The following is a 20,931-nucleotide window of genomic DNA, read 5'->3' on the forward strand; positions in this document are numbered from 1 at the left end:
GGTGAGGGGGGAAAGGCCGCGGCGCGGCGATGATGTAATGGCTTTGTGCGGCGGGGGCAGCGCTTCCTGCGTCTCGCGCGGCGACTGGCGGCTCTGGGGCGTCGGGGGCCGCTGCGGGGCCTCGCCAGACCCGCCGCGGCCCGGCCCGGCCCGGCCCGCCCGAGAGCGTGAGCGAGCGAGGGGTGGGGCGCGGCGGCGGCTGTGGGGAGCTGGGCGGGGGCAAGGAGGGAGCTGAGAGCGGTCCGGTGCCCCCCGTGCCCCGCTCGGGCCGGGGGCAGCCCCGCCGAGGCGCTGCGGCCTCACCGGTGGTGGTGGTGGCGGCCCCCTGGGGCGGAGGGTGCTTCTGGGGACTGTGCGGCTGCCGCTCGGGAGCGGAGCCTCCCTGCGCTGGGCCGGGGCCGGGGGGTAAGCCGGGGCGGCCCCTTCCCCGTTGCACCTCATCGGGCCGCCCAGGGCGGGCGCCGCGGCCCCTCGGGGCGCTCTGAAGGGCCTTGTAGGCATCGGGAGGCGGCCGGGAACCCAGCCGGGGCGAGTTGCGGGCCCCCAGCGCCGCTCTCTGGTTTAGCGCGGCCCGTACGAGCTCGAAGAGCTGCTCTGCCCAGGGAGGCTGCCTGCCGGGGCGGCTCTGTCGTCCGCAGCCACCCCGAATTTGGTGTAACGCTAATAGTTACTTTGCCGCTTCGTCTCATGTTGCATGCAGCGGTGGGATCCACAGGAATGTGCTCTTCTAACCCGTGGGGCAATAACGCTTGTAGGTTCGGGTATCTCTTTTATCTGTTGAACTATAGCGCGCCTTGCCGGTTTGCCTGGCTTTGTGCGAGAAATAAAGTTACCAATAAAACCGTAAGGTTTTCGTTTCAGATAGTAATCTGAACTCATGCAGCTGAAATCCACATGGCTTTGGTGGCTCTGTCGTGCTGCTTTTCTGAAATTTTGAAGAATAAAGCTTGTTCCTGGTGTTTAAGCATTTTTTTCAGATAAATGAAGAATAAAACCTTACATTTTGATATTTCCCTTTCTTTGTCTCTTAGGTTAAAAAACCAAATAATTGAAGTCCTCTTTTGATCCTCAGTCAAGTGTAAGTTTTGATATATGGTCTCTAAAGCCCCCCACTATGCCAGCAGCTACCGTAGACCATAGCCAAAGAATCTGTGAAGTTTGGGCTTGTAACTTGGATGAAGAGATGAAGAAAATTCGTCAGGTTATACGGAAGTATAACTATGTAGCTATGGTGAGTGCGCACTTGATGTTTATTTAGCAAATTACCACAAAAACCGTGGTTACTTCATTTAATATTAGTAAATTAAAGCTGTAAACTTGTTCATCCACCTTCATTGAAAGAATAATGGAGTTCTAATGTTGAATTAATTCTGGACGAATATTAGAATCCTAATCTATTACTTTTTAAAAGCTAAATTTACCCACAGTATGCTTCAGCAGTGAAGCTGTTAGATGCCTGAAATATGTCTTATTAAAAATGCGCAACATAAATTTTTATGGGTGTCTTCTGTTGAAGTTTAAATTGGAAGTTTTGATTGTGTTCCTACAGGATACAGAATTTCCAGGAGTAGTTGCAAGGCCTATTGGAGAATTCAGAAGCAACGCAGACTATCAGTACCAATTATTACGCTGCAATGTAGACTTGCTAAAAATAATTCAGCTAGGACTGACATTTATGAATGAGCAAGGAGAATACCCTCCGGGAACTTCAACTTGGCAGTTTAATTTTAAATTTAATTTAACGTAAGTGTTAAATGTCTGTGCTGTCGAATGTATGTTTCTGACTTACTGAAAACGTATTACAGGTTGTGAAAGCTCTTTTTATCTGTATGATTGGAATACTGTAGACACTTTTTTGTTTATCAGCCAAACACATGCTTTCTTTCCTCATTTCTATGCAGTATGTTGGTAAATTGGTCATAAATGTTAAGCAATTTCAACAGAAGTTTTTAAAAGAGGCATTTATACTTAGTGCTGCAGTTGGGTCTGCATTTTCATATTTAGCATTTCAGAATGCTTCTACATTAACCTAGTTTAACTCTTACTAGCTGTTATAGAAGTCACGTGTTTTTCCTTTGCGTATTTTAAAATGGAAAATACCAACATTTGAAGAAAAATAGTAAAGTTACTGAAATGACTAAAAAAGAAGCATGACAAATATTACCAACGAGCGTGCTCTGTCCTCTTTAAAATAACATTGTTAATTAATGTTAAAATACTAATAAATTCTAGATAATATTCTCAGTAAAATACTGTCAACTTTTTAATACTGCAACAGCCTTTCTTTTTTCAGAGCACCTTATTCTATTAAGCTCCTGTATTTTAATTATCTTCGATAACAGATTGAAAGGAATTATTGATTCTACAGTGTAACTCATGTGGAGACTTTTGTTCTGGATCATTTTATCTAAAACGTTGGTTAAAAGGCGAGCTGATTTTTACTATCTGTTGGAATAGTATTGTGAACTTTATTTCAGAATGTGATTTTTATCAGTGATAAACCGTTAAGTGTAAACCTAACTTTTCCAGTGAGATGAGACAGTGCTCGGAAGTTCTAGTTGTATCTTTAGCAGGTAGTCGACAAAGTTGCTAGCTAGTATCTTGGAATTTTCTCCTGAACTAAGCATAATTGGCCTGATAGTTTTTTGTATGGCCTCTATCAGTGCAAACGCTCCTCGAACTTAAAAGTGTTGAAAGCTTGGGGTTTTTTGGCAGTTGTGTTACAAGCTGATCACTGGACAGCTTGATATACGTGAGTCAAAACTGCTGCCTACAAAGTGGGCTTAGAGAACAGACCTTTTCTTCTGTAGATAAAAAGACTTGTTTTCAAAGTAATTTTGGTTCTTACAAAGGAAAAAACTGCTGCTGTCTCGCTTGATCTTTCAGCTTCTCTAAATAAGCAGTGCTGTGGCTTGTCACAGATCAGTTTGGTCAGAGGAATGACATGCTCTTTTTAGTTTTCTTTGAAGCACCTCTTGAAGGAAAAGGAAGTGTGGGTTTGATATTTTGGTATCTAAACTTACCTGGCCATACAAATGCTGGATAAAAGTTATCCATTGTCTTAATAGAATAATATACTAAATCTGCTAAGTACAGGAGAAAGGAGGAATAGATTAATAACTTCTAAACTGTGATCTGGGAAGAAGAGCCTGTGTTATGTATGTCTGTTTTTTTGGCTTCAAAGGTTTATTTAATATCAAGCAACTAAAAACAAAAATAGTTTTCCATCCATTTGTGCAAGATGCTGCATAGATAAGACAGTTTAGTAAGGCAAGATACAGGTAGTCACATAACTAACTTGTTACTAGTTCACTGAGAGAATTTCATACGAAAAGGTAAGCTACGTAAGTGCTGTGTGAAAAGTGAATTATTTTTTTTTACATGGGTGGAGAAATGACTGACTTTTGTCTGTTTCTAAGCTTCCTTTTGGGAAGTGGCACTGTGCCAGGTGGTGTGCTCCTAAAGCAAAACAGCTGTTGGCTGTTCCTAGAAGGTAGTTCTTTTGTGTGTGGTTCCAGCCAGGTCTTGTTATGGTGTGCTTTTAAAGAGCATAAATATTTCTCTAAAATAACTATCCACCTGATTAGTGCAGAGCAACAAACTAGAAGTAAAAGTTCTTTTTGTAAAATAGGCATGTTTGTTTTGGATGAGTAATATGTTATGGAGATGGACAGGTGTTGGGAAGCTGATGCCTTAGAGCTGGAAAACTAATGAGCAGCCAGCTGTGTGGGAGGGAGGAAAAAAGATGCAACACATTTTGAGAATGTATCTTGATGTTCTGATGAATGATGACTTGCTATTAGGAATAAGGAATAGAAGTCTATGAATGAATCTGATAGCCAAGTTTGATATATTGGTTGTTTTGGTTTTTATTAAAATTGAAAACTATACACTGAAGAGACTTTGTGGACTAGTATATTGTGGACAATAATATGAATATTGTAAGTAGAGCCACGTTTGCTTTTTTCAGTCAACCATTCTGTGTCTTTGTTATGATGATATAGATTCAACTTTAGGGGGAAAAAAAAGCCATCCACTTCATCATGAAGTCCTTAAGGCTGTATGAAAATGTTACTGGTAAAGGGAAGAAATACAGGTATAAGAGGAGATCAAACGAGGCATAGAGGAATTTTTTTCTATCCTTTTAAATTTTAGGTCCAAAATATGGCTCTCAAAGTTGGTTGTTTAGAAAGAAAACGTTAGACTACCTGAATTGTAAGGATTTACTAAATGGAGAAAGTACTCACTTTCCAGTTGTAGTGAGAAGGAGGTTTTGATGAGCACATGTCTAAACATTTACTTAGGCTTAAATCACAAGAAATGTTTGGGAAATATTATTCACAGAACTAATACAGCACTGGGATCTGGAGGGTACTCTTCCTAATTCTATAAAGTAACATGTTAGTGCTCCAGCTGTTATGTTTAATTTGTCACAGTTCAGGTAATAGGTCTCGTTCGGTAAAATGCTTGTATCCATACATTCACTTTCCTCTGTAGATCTGCAAAAGGGGAGTTCTAGGTAACTGGAAGAGGAGCAGGAAGTAGATTTTTATGAAGGAGGCAAGAATGGAGGTGCTGGGAATGGTGAAATGCTACTAAAGGTTAACAAAACCTATGGAAAATGGTTGGTTTTGTTATCAACACTGAACAAAGTCAAGTTGCTCTTGCTTTATGCTAGTGAAGTCTGTGGAATGAATAGCAAAATGAAATGCTGCCAGGTTTATAATCACTGATGCTTGTAGATTTTTAAAATTTCCTTTTCCTCTCTTTTTTTTTTTAGAGAAGATATGTATGCCCAGGACTCTATTGAACTGTTGACGACATCAGGTATCCAGTTTAAAAAGCATGAAGAAGAAGGAATTGAGACGCAGTACTTTGCAGAGCTGCTTATGACATCAGGAGTGGTACTGTGTGAAGGAGTCAAGTGGCTTTCCTTTCATAGGTAAATTCTGCATGTTAAGTATTTGAGTTTCAGTATTGATTATTGAATTCTAGAGCTTGCATTTCAAATCTTAAGTGGTACACATCTGATAGTGTATCTAGCACGTATTTTGGTTGCTAAGACAGAAAATATTTCTGCTGTGATATTTATAGCACCATTCTGTGTTGGAAGAGTAGAGTGTACAGGGCCGTAGTGGTTTGGTTTTGGTGTTTACACTGTAACCAGAAAACTGTAAACCAGAAAAATGTGAAACTCCTGAGCCAGCAGGTGGCATTGTATCTTTTAATGTCACACATTGAAGTAGTGATAGTAGCAATGATAAAAGCAAACTATTCCTAAACAATTATTGAACAAATATTGTTTGTCTCATGGGAGAGACCACAGAATTATCAGTGAATAGTTTTATAAAGCGCTTTACCGGATTTAAAACAAATTTTAATCTGGGCAGCTGAAAATTACTCAAGCTGCAGTAATGAGTATGTTATTTATTCCACCACAGGAACTCATCATCCGAGTAGAAATAGAAATGCAATTGCCAAATCTCTATGAATCTGTCAAACTACAAAAGATCTTTGGGTGCTAAAAAGGTTTAACACTTTAAAACTTATGCAGTAGTCATTGTATAGGCAACTACATGCCAGAGACAACTTACACTTTTTGCAATCAACAGTGGTTTTAAAGGTTTACTGCTATGTAATACCCACAAGTTGACATTTTAAATGCTGTCTGCTAAGCAAGTCAACAAAGGTAGAGCAAATGTTTTAGCTGAGACTAGTACTTTCCTTACTCTTGTGTGTGTACATGCTACATTGATTGGTGGTAGTATGAATATGACAAAATAATATACCTCAAATTCTCCATCCTTAAGTATTACATCTTGGAGAGGAGGTTGGAGGAGAGAAAGTCTCATGGAATTAGAGAATTATTTACATTGTTAACTAACTGAAAAATAAAGATTGCTTCAGCAAGGAATGTGTAACAGTAGTAGATGGGTGTGTATAACAGCCTGTTGCAGAAGTCATCGTTTTGCTTTGTAGAAAGCAAGTGTTAGACTGACTTTCAAAAAGGAGAAGTGTGGTAAAAGAAAAGACAGTTAACATAAAAAGGAGGATCCTCTTTGAATGTGCTTGTCACTGAATCTGCCTACATGTTCCACTTGCAGCTCTCTCGACTCACAATATAACTCAAAAATAATCTTACTCTTGCTATCTTGCTACTAGGGTAGCACCTTGGGGAAAAACACTGGAACAAAAATGCCATGAACTGTGTCAAAATAACTATAAAGGCTGAATTAGTGAATTAAGTTTTTCAGCTTCTTAAACCCATTGTTACGGAGTCTTACATGCATATTTGTGATTTATGCTTAACTACGGTAAAATAACTTGTATGGCTCAGGAGAAGGAGGGGGCTGTGTTATGCATGTAACTGGTACATCAACAGGCACTGCCATGTAGAAGGTTTTTCCAGTATTGTCTAATAACTTTAAGGGCCCAATGTAAGCTATCCTAGCAAAACAATACCTGAGACATTTTTACACTGGGGATTTTTTTTTAAAGCATAATAATATTGATTGCGTGATTCCTGACTAATAGCGGGTCAAAGTATAGTGTAAGCTATGTGCAACAATGCGATAGAGCAGCATATGAAGGGTTTTTTGAAATGGTTTTATTAAAGTCCAGTTTCATCCGTGATAAAATGAGTTTCTGTGGTGGTCTTCACTGAAAACATCTTTAGAAATCCTCGTAAGACAGCTATTTCAGTAAATATTTTCAAACACTGATTATCCCATCTCTGCTTGAAGTCAGAACGTGTTTAAAGGCTTTTGTGCTTGGCAGAGCATGTTCATACTATCTTGAGCACAAAACTGTGGAGTAGTGGGTTAAGTTCCGAGGTAGCTAAGATTGCACAAAGCTATAAATGAGCATGGGTCACAAAATGTGCCACAAAGAATAGTAAACAGCTGTTTCTAAAGGTATTTTAGGTTGATTGTGATTATGTTCTATCAGTGGAAACTTACAGTGGGACAGTTCAGTTGGCAATTTGTTTCATGAGGTACTCCATGCAGTAGTTCTTTGACTACAGAAACTACAGATAGTTGCTGACTGCCATGACTTCTGTTTCCTTAAAATGCTTTAATTACTACTAACCCTCAAAATTTATGAGTCTCTTAGGAAGTGGGCAGAGGGGAATTACTCCTTTCTCAGATTGATAGGTTATGTTCTGTTTTTTTCATTTCCCAGTCTTTGATTTCGTTGAAGTCTTATGTGTAGTTCATTTGAGAAGCTAAGAGCTTAAAAATAGTTTCCTTTGTGTGCTTTTTATCTCTGCATTTGATGTCACTGCCTTGGCATCCTGACCTATTGGCAAATCTGTGTGGACCTGCAGTTCTGCCAGTCATGAGCGAAGAAATGTTTGCACTGTCACCAATTCTTGCATACTTCAACTTCATAAGAAACTTCATCAAATCTTTTGTGTGTGTTTAAAATGTTTTTGAGTTCATCAGAGAGGAAGGGAAAGCCCTGAATTTCTGATTCTTGTCACAGTCAGAGGAGCTGAGGGCTTGTCAGTCTAACAAGTTATAAAACAAAACAGCTCAAACAATGTTTTTGTGTGTTCACCTGACTGATCTGCTGAAGCTTTTGAGTGTCCACCTGTGTGCACCCTCCTCAATCTACCTTTGGAGGCTCTGTGCAAACATGCCTCTTAACCCAGATGTTTTTGGGAAGCTGGAAATTTCCAAGCTCTTGTATTTGAATAATTGTGTCTAGCTGATTTTAGTAAAATTTAATCTCTTGGCTCATTTCTACTAGCCAGTTATAAAATGAAGTAAAGCTTTCTCAGCTCTGTTAGGTTTCAATTTATTTCAGAGACTGTTGGTGCTTGAGTAGAATTCATTGTTAATTGGCTACCTGAATTCTTTCTGGATAGTAAGGGAAATAAATAAAGGCATGTTTGACTTTTTTGATGGTCTTGTTGCCTACAGCTGTCCATGTTTGGTGAAAAAAAGAAAAAAAACAAACTGTAAGAATGCTTATATTGCTATATAGCTCCGGGGATTGTGGCTAGCTGCACTAAGTAACTTCAGGTGATTATATTAGAAATGGTGAAAGCCTTTTAAGGAAAGGAAGCCTATGTGCTTCAGGGTATAAACCAGCCACTAATTGCCTGTTAGAGGATTAGAAGAAAACTTCTTTAATGAGCAGGTAATAATATAATTGCTCACTGTGGACTGACTTATCCTTCTGTTAGCATTCATCAGCGGCCACTCCAATTTTTGAACTAGATTATCTTAGTCTTGAATTGGAGTGACAGTTCTTATGTCTGTGTAAGTCTTGATGAAAAGTATACGAGAAAGATTTTGTAAATGCCTTGATACTAATCACAATGCAGTAAAGTGTGGTTTGTGATGATTGTTATGAGCACAATGGGACTAAGTATAAGCAGCTGGAATTTAAGGAATGTGAAGCATCATTTGGTTGAACTGACTAAAACTAACCCGTGTTTAGAATCCAAGAACAGATAGCTAACTTAATACTGCCATGCACTGGAAGGGTAATCATGCCTGTTCAGATACCCTGTTCCCTTCTTCTGCATGAGGATCCCAGAATGAAAGAATCTGCTACAATCCCCAAGGGGGAAGAATCCCCACAATTCTTAATCGAAATTGCAGATTTATGATAGCCTGATCACTCTCAATACAAATAGTAAATGAATCTTGACTTTTTTTACAGTACTTCCTTCTTAATAGAAATTGGAAGTGTTTGATAGCATCTGTTTTCTAGTAATTCAGTCATGTACATAATTTGTTTTAGAAGATGACTGGAGTAAAAAACATTTTTGGTTTTGGAAGAGGAGGAGCCCAAATACTGTTTTCTTACCTTTAAAAGTTTTAATATGGCTGTTACATTTGAGCCACAAGGATGACTGATGTCAGGAATTCAGTGAGTTAATAAGCTCTCTGATCTGTAGAGGAGTAAGCCTCCTTAATCCTGAAAAGTCTTTTTCGCAGCTTTCTGAACAGCCCTTTTTTGCTAATGTGGCTTTTTTCTTTTCTGTAGAGGATTTTATGCTGATACAGGCTTCCCCACTGCTTCCCCCCCACCCCCCTGGCCCCGGTAATCTAATAAAATTCAGCTTCCAAGCTACTGTTTTGCCAAGAATACTACAGGTTTTTACTTTGTAAGACTCTGATGAAATCCTTCTTTATCTTTGGCTCCTTTGCTTCTTGGCCAGTAGCTGCTGCTGTGGAGTTTGGAGTGCTGCCAGCACAGCTTCAAAGCACCAGATGCAGTGCAGGTTTCATTCAACATGAAATTCCTGTTCAGAGCACTGAAAACCCCCGTGGGAGAGCTGCAATAGTCTGTACCTTTTGTATATCTTGTATTAATGGACTCTTAGCAGATAATACATTCATTAAGAGTACGTTCAAGATTTTCTACCCTCTGTCTAGAAATTCATAAGATAAAGATGATGTAGAGAACACCATCTTATACAAAAGGTACAAAAAGCAATCCCCTTTACATTGAGTATGCAAGCTAAAACCTTAAGCCTAAATCAGAAGTCACCAGTCTTTGTGGGTGCTAAATATCTGCAGGATCATTAGTACAGGGCTCTTAACTGATTTGTCTTCTGTATTGCTCACCTCACAGTTAAAGATCTCAGTCATTGTTTACTAGGTTGTAAAATTCTTGGGTTTGAGTATGATTCTCATGTAACCAAGAACAAACACTAAGTCTTAAGCTGGGAATTTGGAGTCTCTGGTGGCCACCCGCTCACTTGAGCTGTGTCTCAGCTAGATGCTAAGGTTCCTTAAGCAGCAAAACTGGTGCAGCCTTCAAGTAGAGGCAGCCCTGTTTGTGTGTTTTCATCATCTTTGTTAGTACAGGCATTTTTAAAATTATATGTCAATAAAAGTTAGGAACTGATTTGGTTCAATGCAAACCTAGTAACAAAGATGAGAATGTGTCAGTCCCCCATCTAGTTCAGTGCATATGTGTATGAGCAGTCCTGCAAGGGATCAGAATGGATCAGATTCATGATCATATCATTAATAATCTGTTTTGTAAACTCTGCCTTCCGAGGGAAAAGGATAACGAGTCATTACTGCTTTTTGTTCTGGTCTTCAGTCCTGCTTAATACCTGACATATGTCTTTCCAATGCTTTAAACTCTCTGTTTCTTCCCATAACCCTTTGTAAAAGTACATGGTTTCCCCTTTTACTGCCACACCTCATTCCTGTGTCCTCTCTTCTGTCAAGCTATTGAGAAGGAAGTCTTCCCAATCTCTTCTCTCCACCACACACACTCTGTACCTCAGTTTCTTTGACCAAACCTGTACGGCTCAGTTATCTTGCTGCCTCCTGCTGACTTACATGTACACATGAAAATTTTTCTGACTGACTTTATCCTCACCTCCAAAAAGAGTAATAGTCTACAAGCTATTAAATTTTTTGGTTGTCTGTGTGCTGATTTAGTTGGGACAGTTGAAAGCCAATACACAATTTGTTGCTGAGGGTGAAGCTTGCCTCCAGGCACAAACATGTGTTGACTCTGGAAACTCATGAATCTTTTGGATTTCAGGAATTGTAGAAGTGTCTGTGTCTCAGTTTGTAGTGAGAAAGTCCAGTCTGTGTGAAAGGAACCAGCTAGGAGCCTTTCTGGTGTAAGTTCTTGTTATCAGATGAAGCCCCAGCATCACTACCTTGTTTCAGGATTTAGAGAAATTCCTGTAGACAGATCTTTTTGCTTCTTCACTTGGCCTCATTCAGACTAAATTAAAATGTTTTCTCTGGAATCTGCAGTGGGGCCGTTTACACTGAGGCTTAGTCTTCTGCAGGAGTCAGTCTTGATCGATTAAAAATAAGCCAAACGTCCTGTTAATGTGTAATAAAGTCTTGAAGTTGGAAGTGAGAATGATGCTTCTAAGGTATTTGCTTATATTGTTTTTGTTACTAATTTGCAGTGGATATGACTTTGGCTATCTAATCAAAATTCTGACAAACTCTAATTTACCTGAAGAAGAGCTGGACTTCTTTGAGATACTGCGATTGTTTTTCCCTGTCATCTATGATGTAAAATATCTGATGAAGAGTTGCAAGAATCTGAAGGTAAGTAATCTGTTAATGGCTCAGAACAAGTTTTGGGTTTGGGGACAGAGTACTTCCTGCTTAAAAATACTTATTTTCAATATTTTTGTTTTCTGGTTTTGCTTTGGTAGTACCTATTAAACTTGTGATATTGTTGTCTCAAGCTTTATATATTTAATATTAAAGGCTATTGATAGAAGTAGGCAGGAGCATACATTAATTTTTTTTAACTGCTTACCAGTTAAAAATAGCATGTTGATACTGTAATTACAGTGCCCAGTATTTTGACAGATGATAAACCCCTGTTTGGAATTAATCCTTCGCTTTTTGAGCCGTAAGAATTGATGGGTTTCATATACTCTTATTTCCTTATTGTGCAGTCCACTAAAGGACTGCAGTCGTCTTGGCAAAGGTAATTGCAACGGTGATGCTGTGGAAGTGTCTTGGGAAGATGAATGGAGCGAAGAGTGTTTCAGATGGCCCCATAAGAAAAGATAAACAACCCATAAGGAAATATAAACAACAACATATGTTCAGGGACAACATACAACTTCTAGGAAAAAAATACGGTACTAGAAACTAATCTCATGTCAGGCCAGTGGGGCTACTAATTGGCTTACTCTATCAGGCATAAAATCTGGATACTTTTTTGGACTGGAGACTGAATGGAAACTGGAACTAAGTATGTGAAGGGGAAGACAGCAAGCGAAAGAAAGATGCTACAGGGATTGTTAACCTTTACTTGCCAAAGAACTGTAAGAGTCTGGACTGCTGCTGGAATGAGGTGCATCGCTCATCTGAGGCAATTAATGGCTCGCTGCTTTTGTGGAAACTAACTCAGTTCTCTAGGCTTTCTTAATGAGAACCTGCAGGAAAACCAGAACACTGCCTGTAGTACAACCAAATCCTAAGGGATGGCTTGCCACGTCGTCGTGCTGAACTAGTGATCTGTGTGGGGTTTATAGTGCTCTGTTTCCTTCTGAGATAAACTAATAGAATGTGTCACTTTTAAGTAGGAGCCTGCTTGTGTGGGAAGTAAATTATGTAAATCCTTTTGTTAATCAATGTTGAAAATGGGAGACCTCACTTTGAGTTAGTAAGAAAAATACCTATCTGTGTTCATCTAGAGTTGTTACTGCTATCACCAGCTGGGCAAATAGCTGACTAGTTAGAGAACATGTTAGAAACCGTTTTCTTCCACGGAGGCCGGAAGTTAAAATGAAATGTTCATGAAATGGTCATGGGGTTTTTTCAGAGCTGAATATGGAGGTCAGCTTTCCTGCAGTAAATCTTGATCCTGTCACGTAACGTGCAGAGTGGTGATGACAGCAGGGCAAGGGATGTGGAATACCCTACCCATCCAAATTTAGCAGTGATGAAATGATGGTGGGCTTATAATGTGCTGAGAGCAGCTGTCTGAAACAAATTGCTAATCCATCAGTGCTGTGACTCTAAAAATGTCTCCTAATGTGTGTCACTTTCAATATTAAATTGCAGTGAATTGAACTGCTGTGCAGTTGTCCTTTATTGACTTGTCTAAGTTATTTTTCGTATGAACGTCACTGACTTGCTGTAGATACCCCGCTCTGTGCCCCCACACACCCAAAAAAGAATTCTTGGCATTAAGAGGAGAAATATGCGTCATGATTGGGGAAACTGTTTGATGCTCTTTTTCTGGAATTAAGTAGTCTGTGAATTTACAGTATGTTACTGTAACTTAAACGGACATGAATGTACTTTACTGGCATGCAGATTAGGAGATAACTTGAGACATTAATGTAGTATAGGTTAAACTCTTGCTTGTTCTCTAAAAATTTTTCTATGTAGACAATTCCAAACCTTTTGATAGTAATGGTGACTTTCAGGTAATTTTTAGATTTATAGACCTTGTTGGAAACTTGCTTTTAATATGTGAGTTTGTACAGAACAATGAACTCCGGTACAAATGCCATGAAATGAAAATTTGAACTGGATTGACTATGATTGGGTGATTATATAAATCATTCAGTGGCCTTTTCCTTGAAAGACTTATGCTATGAAAACTTGGGAAGAATTTGTCTTTCTCCTCCAGAAGTAACTTACCTGGAGTGCAGAAGTGCTCCCTGAAAGAGAATATCAATAACCTATTAATTTTCAGAGACAGCCAAATTTTATTCCATAATTATTGCAGTTGTAGATCAAGAAGTGCCACACAAGTGGTGTATGATATATTTGCAAATAGATATATGCCATAAAAAATGCTATTTTCAAAGCATTCTTCTGTAGGTTGCTGTTACTGTAAATTTTGAATTACTAAGTACATTCTAGAGCTTGCAGCTGCTGTGTAAATATTGATTTTTATTCTTAAGTGTTTTTTCTTCAGAGTTATTTGAAGCTAGAGTAGATGGTCTTACAGCTAGCAGAACCTGATGATGAGGCACTGCTGATTGGCAGTTTGAGGAAGTAGAGGGGTTTGGAGCAGAAAACGGTGCCTTGAGAAGGGCGTGGGCCTAACTGCTGTTGCTAATTCTAACAGCTCATTATTGGAGTTAGAAAGCGGAGAACATGCTTTTGAGATGCACTTTTTTCCACTGCCCACCAACATTCAGTATGCTTTTGAGAGTGTAAATTAAATAACTGAGCATGTTTGCAGTGTTCAAATGTTGTATCCAGGTACATAAAGAAAACAAGTTAGCTTCAGTGCTTTAACTGTACGGTGTATAGACTTACTTTTATCTTAAATGTCTGTAAACTATATTTCTGCTGCTCAAGCTACAATAAAACTAGCCATACCAGTACTTGGTTTTCATAATGATTTGTAGATGTTACTTGGGAATGTTACTACTGAAGCTTCCATCTTTTTAAACAAAACAAAAACCTGGACACAGACCTGTTGCCATAAGATTCACAGGAATTTTCATAATGTTTGATCTGATTTTCAGGTCAGACTTTATTGCTCTGTGTTATTTAACTTTGACTGTTACCCTTTTGCCTCTTACTGCTTCCCCTCCTGTACTTTGCAAAGGTTATGACAGCACGAAGGATTTTGTCTTCTGTTTTTTTGATCTTTCTAGGCCTTAAAGATCGTGCATGTGCTTTACTCTGTTTCTAGTAGCTTTATGGCTTGATGATTGAAAAGAAGAATTGATCTACAAAATTATGTGCTCACAGAATGTAGCTTACAGCGTTAAAGGATTGTGGTTAGGATAGTATGACATGTCTATCTTTCAACTGATCTGTGATAGCTGTAAAACAAAACTGACTTCTCATGGATTTGCTTCCACATATAGTGGTTATTAGCATTTTGAGGGGCACTACAAAGAGGTTTATTTAGTCACTGCAGTTAAGGGAATATTTTTTCACTTAAACTTAATGGGAAGAAAATTTGCTTCGAAACTGGAGAAGTCTACCTTTAAGAGCAGGTAGATTTGCAGCTTTGGAGTGATGTCTACAGCTCCACAGTCCATCCTTTTTAAACCATGTATCAACATTCAAAGCAGAAAATTACTGTTTTAAATTGTTCCCTTTTTGTATGCGAGAAGCTTATATACTTTTTTAAGTAGTAGGTTTCATTACACATGTGACTGATACATATGTCTCTTAACAGAAAAGCCAGCTGTAGCATTGGTTTTTTAGTATCTTAGAAAACTAGGTGCAAGATGATGGATTTTTTTTTTTTCTACCTCTTATGGCAGCTAATGAAACAAACTTTAAAGAATGGTAGAATGTCTTGTAGAGATGGAGTGGGCACTTTAATCCTTTTTTGACTTTAGCACCTGGTTTCTAAATGCCTGCTGTGCAACATTTTCCTGGACTCCCTGTAGTATTCTAGATATTAAGGATGCTCTCAGTTTTTATGAAGGGAAGTGGAAAAACCCTCTTGTTTAAAGGTAAGTGTAAAGGAAAAAGGACTGTTTCAAAGAAAGCCTAGATACTTTAATACATGGAGACATATGGACATCTCATTTGTAAGCACTTGAATTCTTGTGTTTGTAGAACAACTTTTTACCTTTTAAACTTTCATTCAGATAGGAGTACAGGAACACCTGGTTTTGTTCTTCAGTGTTGCCATTCCTTTAACGTCTTGAAGGAATTTTTTTGTTAAATAATGACATCTGGTTACTGGAGGAGCTGGAACATGAAGGAGTAGTAGTTTTGTTGGTCACAGATACTGCTTTATTAAATCAATACTGACACAGAATTCTAATGCTGCTGTTGATACTCAAAGTTTGATTATTCAGGTGTGGATCTAGTATAGTGACTGTTTCAGCTAGTGAATGTTAAAATATACCTGAGGTTATATGACTTGTGCAACAGTTTTTCCCAAATATAGCTGTTCAGTTTTCTGATAAAATTTTTTTCAGCAGTTAACAAAAATGTTTTCTTTTTCAGGGTGGATTACAAGAAGTGGCTGAGCAGTTAGAGCTGGAAAGGATAGGACCGCAGCATCAGGCAGGATCTGATTCTTTACTCACAGGAATGGCCTTTTTCAAAATGCGAGAAGTAGGTGGATGTGTTGGTTTTATCTCCATGATAGTAACGTGCTGTAGTAGTCAGATGGATGGAATTGCTGATTCTAATAAGTCTGCTGTATTTTGAGGAGGTCTTTGAAGGGCTTCAGGGGTTGCTGCTTTCTTAACAAAAATAAGACCATCTATATTTTCCCCAGAGTAAGCGTGAACCAGCCCTACTGATTCCCTGATTAGCTGCTGTGAGTGAATATTGCTTCCTGTTTCCAGCCTGTGCCTGGCTTTTGGATTTTTTTGTGGGGTTTTGTTTTTGTTTTTCTTCCCTTCCCAGTTCTGCAAAGTACCTTCTAGGTGGTTGCTGCAGTGAGTTATGAGCTGCTGGAGCCAGACTTGCTTCTGGGTGACGATACTCAAAGCCAGTTTTTCTGGAGCCTCTGCTCAGTGTAATACCCAGCTGGTGTGTGCTGCTGCTTGTGGTAGGCCTAGAGAGGGGAAAGTGTTGGTTAACCACTTCTGGCTAAACTTTCAGGCTATAGATATATTAAATAATGACCTTCATGCTGCTGTGGGGAATGTCCATGCATTTATTCCTTACCATTGAGTAAAGCACACATTCTAAAAGACTGTACATTGGTCAGTTAATTCAAGGGAAATCAGATCTTACAAGCTTCATGTTTCCTTGCTACTTGTCTGCGTACAACAGGAAGTTACTACGATATTTTGCATTAGCAAAACAAACAAGTTGAACAGGCCTCTTCTGGAAAGCAGTGTACTGGACAAATGCTAGTGTATCTGTACCTTCTGTAATCCAGCTTTTTGTATAAAGGAGAAGATGACTATGAGTTTCTGACAATACTGGGGAGACAGCAATGAGAAATAAATGCTGTGATTTAAGCTGGTTTGCTCATCCTGATGCTGTTCTGCCTCCGCTGGAACTGTTGCAGTTGTCAAGCAGGTCATGGGCTACAGATATAATGGAGAGGATTGTGTTTCTGCTATGATCTGAGCCCAGGGTGGCTAACTACTGTCTGCCTGGTTATTGTTAGTTTTTCACTCTTGAATTTGAAACAAAATCCAAAGCAAATACAGGGAAAGGGGAAATACATGGGAACCATGCCTAAGATACTGCCTTTCAAGTTAGTTCTTTAGAGGGAAAGGTTCAAACTCGCAATCATTTCTCTAACGACATGCAGTTTATGTTACATGGCAAATTAGTTTCTTGAATTTGTTTACCAAAAGCTCTTATAGGGTAAAGTAGAAATTGTTGAGGTTTTTTAGTGCAAAACACTTGCTTAATTAGACCAGTAAAGATGGGTTGTTTACAGTGGTTTTTTTCAGTACTTTCAGAGATTCTTTGCAAATACAGCATTTCTAAATAAGGACACAGTGATCAGCAGAGAGATGTGTATTTAATGTGCATTTTTAAAGCCTTTTCAGTAGACTTCACTGTTTAACAATGTATTTCTGAGTGAAAAAAATTCATTTTATAATGCTCTCAGAGATACAAAATTTTCTTACTGATTCCCATGAAGGAATTGCAACTTGCTTGCTGGGTTTTGGGAGTGCCAGCTAGAAAAGTTACTGATCTTTTTCTTCCCATCAGAAATACTTAAATACTGATACTACAACAGCAGAACTGTTGTTTGGGGGGGTTTTCTACCTGTTTATTTCTTTAAGTACTGCTGGGGGGATTTAAAACTTTTAATTGAGGTTTCCAATTCCTGCAGTACAGAACTTTTCCATCCAGACTGTGCTGCTAAAGGCAAACCTTGAAAGAAGTTTTCAGCCTGTGTGGTATATGTAGTCCTCTGCATTTAGATTGTGGATTGTATCTGCCCTGCTCCTGCATCATTCTGGCTGTCTTAGATTTTTGATGTTGTTAATGATTCAGTGTCAACCACTGGGATGTCCCAGGTTGCCGTGAAGTTTTGAGGGTGAAAAATTTTTGTGTATCCGTATGTCTTTTATTTTTGCAGGGTAATTCATGGTTTTGCTTGAAAACCTGAGTTTAAAAGGTAGAATCGGAATAGCACAGGGTTTTATGTCTTCCACTGAAAGGTTCTGTTTATGATTAAGACTTACAAGGTGTAAATGCAGTCTTAGTACAAAATTTACTTAGTACAAAATTTGCTGTTCCTTATTAAATGATTTATAACATAAATTAGGACAAATGTCCATTTCAAGACAGTTTGAAAACGCCACATGCTGAAGAGTGTAGGTAGAGTATGGGCACTGGTGGTGGATGTTAGGCATATGGCTGTTGTGAGAAACTCCACAGAAATCAGTTGGAGAAATATCTTCGCTGCGCTTGTAGAAAAGTGAGAGTGCTAACTGATAATACAAAATTATCAAAACATTTTATTTGGCCATTTCATCAGGAAGGGTGCACAGGAAGACTGATTGTATTCCTTGACAAATTTGCTTTAAAAAAATCATGTCATCTAGCACATTTTGATAATACGTTGAGATTAAGTGTGTTATGATGTTAATTATATCATCTTTTGCACCTTGGGATTTGATATCTTATGCTAAAAAGAAAGTAACATTTTAAAGCCTTTCTATAGTTCTGTTTAAACTGAGCCCTTTCTTTGGCAATAATTTGTGTCTCTCTTTTAACTCTTTAGATGTTCTTTGAAGATCACATTGATGATGCCAAATACTGCGGCCACTTATACGGCCTTGGTTCGGGGTCATCTTACGTACAAAATGGCACAGGAAATGCATATGAAGAAGAAGCCAACAAACAGTCATGACATGAAATGAAAGGCCATCTTTTTGACCTCCACATGCTTGTATATAGGTTTTATCTCTGGTTGAACCCTTTGGACAATAAGGCTTTTTTCTCCCCTTTCTCAGCACACTTCTTTCCTGCCTTTCTATGTACTAAACTTGACTGTTCCTATCACAGATTTTGATCTTACTATTGATATGTAAAATTTTCTGGGTTACATTTTGGCCTCATACCTCGCCCATTTGTAAAGCAGCATGTATAGGATCAGTGTGGCAGAGAGAAGGGAAAGTTAAATCCTAATGAATAGTCTGGTAAACCTCCCTATATTGATCTTCTGGTTTTTTGTCTCTTCCCCTCCCTTCTCCAAATCAACTGGCACTGATTGTAACTAACTTCCCCATTCATGTCTGTTCCTTCCAGTATGCAGGCGTTTTAGCTATTCAAGATTGTGGACCATCAAATTTGCACTTTAGAGAGCGACTCTGACTCGGATCCTCTGTTTTATTTGAAGTTTTATTTTTTCTTTTGCCCTCAGCTAGAAAACAATCATCTGCCAAGTTCAGCAGCTTCACGCTGTATTTCCTTGGTATCTCAACCCACAGAAAGTGACTTATTTGCTGCCTAACCTCTGTTTGTTCAAGCAAACCAAACTACTGAAATCATAGTAACTGCTGTTATTTTACTAGTGTTCAGCCATCTTCAAACACATCCTGCACATGTCAACTGCTGGTTGGCCTGCTGCTTTCGAACCGCTCTGTGATGGGGAAAAGAAGCTTGAAAAAACAGCTTTACACCCTTCAGGAAAAGAACAGCTTATGAATTTAGCATTTTTGCCTTTAAGCTGAGAGTTGAAGGCTATTGGAATAGTAGGAGTTTTGTAATGGCACACTTCCGTTGATTAAGGTTCCTAGCTTTTATTCTAGTAACGTACACCTCACATTTTTTATTAAGTCATATTTATTATGTACTTGATGATTTTTGAAAGTCAGTTTAGTTGAAGATAAAACCCAAAGATCTGAAAAAATACTATTTAATTGAATTATTGGATTAGAAGAACAATTAAATCGTGCTTTTTTTTGTAGTTGCTACAAAGACAGATGTTACAGATACTTGTTGTAAAACAACAAAATATAAATAACTTATAGCTAATAAAGTTACCTGAGGAGTGTAATGCTAGTTTATTTTTGAGTATATCTTAGCAATATATTTTAGATATATTGTTTTAAAGGACCCTAAAGTATGTTCTTAACTCTGCATAGCATGTGTACAGAGCAGTTGTGCAGGAAGGATTTTTGGTATTGAATAGCTAAATACTAGCCTGAAATGATGGAATGTGTGACATCGTGTGCCTGTGTGTGCATGCGCGCGCGTAAGTGTGTGCATGTTCCACGCGGAAATGAATAGTAGAAAAATCTCCAAATGTTCACCAAATTACTGTGTTTTACCTTGTACTTAAAAACAAAAAGTCAAACACCTTTTTTTTTCATTGAGTTACAATGATGTAACTGGGTGGTCCTTTTTAAACAACAAATAATTTGCATAACAGAGGGTATTTGTTTTTAAAGCTTTTGTAAATAAAGGCCTAAGAAATGTTTTCTTACATAACCACAGACTGGTGATTTTGTTGCAGAATTTTTTCTGGAGTGTGTGTATTTAGTCAGTTTAATTCTGTATTGTTTTGTTTAGGTGTGATAGTTCCCTTCCACTTGCTTATAAAATTATCTAACTCACTGCTGCTTTACTGATTCACTTTCAGAGCAGAATTTTGTTCATGGGTTTCCAGTCACTTTGTTCCTACTCACCTGAGTTTCAAGAGTGGTGATCACAGTTTACTACTGAGACATCCAAATCCCATTAGTAATTTACATTAATACCGTTATGTATTAGATGGTGGTGACTTGTTCTAATTCTGGTTGTCTTTGGCTTTAATAAGATAGGGACTATCTGACAAGAAGATAGGATGGATTCTTATTGTGGCATCAATCTGTGTCTTTTCACACTTGAACGATAGGCTAATGTGGAATATTTGCATACACACGGAACAAAGAACCCCTGAAGTTTGATGCATTTGCCTTGAAGTTTAGTAGCTTTGCCTAAAGTGCACTGATACAGCTATCTGGGGTTAACTGTTGAAAGGAATGACTTTGAAGAATTTTGGAGTTTTGTTTTGAAGTAACTTATTAGTTGCAGATCAAAAGAAATTTTTAGGGGCTGCTTTTACTATAGGCACAGATTTAGTTTTAGTTGAGATTGGGATGCACTTAGGAAGCAACTGCTAAGCATCCCACGTGCTGTGCTTTGCTTCCTTCATGAACCTGTGAGAGCTTGGACTCCTTTTGGAAGAAGCTAAACCTAAAAATGCGTAATAAATGTGTCTTGTGTCCCAGCTGCTAATGAGCATGCGGTCTGCAGGACCAAGCTTTTACTTAAACCCTAGCCTAAAATATTCTCACGGAGCATTTGCTTTTAAACAATTGTAATCTTCTGGTTTCTTCCTGTAAGAAAAGCTTTTCTCAGAAACCACCACCAATCAGCATGAAACTAAGATTGTGTTTTATTCTGTGTGAGAACTCTTGGTCATCTGTGTGATCTGTCCAGAGTTGATGATTATAACTGGGGAGACATCCGTGCGTCATTCTGTTTCCGTGACAAAATTAGGTTTCGTTTCCATTAAGGAATGATTTAAATTGTCAGTTGTAGATATTAAGGAAAAAAGTAATTTCTT

At 38.6% G+C, this 20,931-nt stretch overlaps 1 protein-coding gene across 2 annotated transcripts; it reads left to right on the plus strand.

The window, feature by feature from the left end:
* Window positions 1–14: 14 nt before the first annotated feature.
* On the plus strand, window positions 15–19,816 carry CNOT7 (CCR4-NOT transcription complex subunit 7). 2 transcript variants are annotated; one of them, XM_074905896.1, is made up of 7 exons: window positions 15–167; window positions 1,032–1,231; window positions 1,550–1,743; window positions 4,781–4,942; window positions 10,904–11,048; window positions 15,399–15,509; window positions 18,100–19,816. In XM_074905896.1, exons 2-7 carry the CDS (start codon window positions 1,115–1,117, stop codon window positions 18,226–18,228), a joined length of 858 nt encoding a protein of 285 aa, XP_074761997.1. In that variant the 5' UTR covers window positions 15–167; window positions 1,032–1,114; the 3' UTR covers window positions 18,229–19,816. The 2 variants fall into 2 exon arrangements, with proteins under 2 accessions (XP_074761997.1, XP_074761999.1); XM_074905898.1 differs by lacking the exon at window positions 15–167 and adding an exon at window positions 637–751.
* The last annotated feature ends 1,115 nt before the right edge of the window (window positions 19,817–20,931 follow it).

Source organism: Athene noctua, chromosome 4, assembly GCF_965140245.1.
Source record: "Athene noctua chromosome 4, bAthNoc1.hap1.1, whole genome shotgun sequence".
Classification (NCBI taxonomy): Eukaryota; Metazoa; Chordata; class Aves; order Strigiformes; family Strigidae; genus Athene; species Athene noctua.

Coding starts and splice junctions, on each gene's coding strand:
- CNOT7 (XM_074905896.1), top strand. CDS start 1,115: ATGCCAGCAGCTACCGTAGACCATAGCCAAAGAATCTGTGAAGTTTGG. Junction 1,744..4,780: donor AATTTTAAATTTAATTTAAC/GTAAGTGTTAAA, acceptor TTTTTTTTTTAG/AGAAGATATGTATGCCCAGG. Junction 15,510..18,099: donor CCTTTTTCAAAATGCGAGAA/GTAGGTGGATGT, acceptor TTAACTCTTTAG/ATGTTCTTTGAAGATCACAT.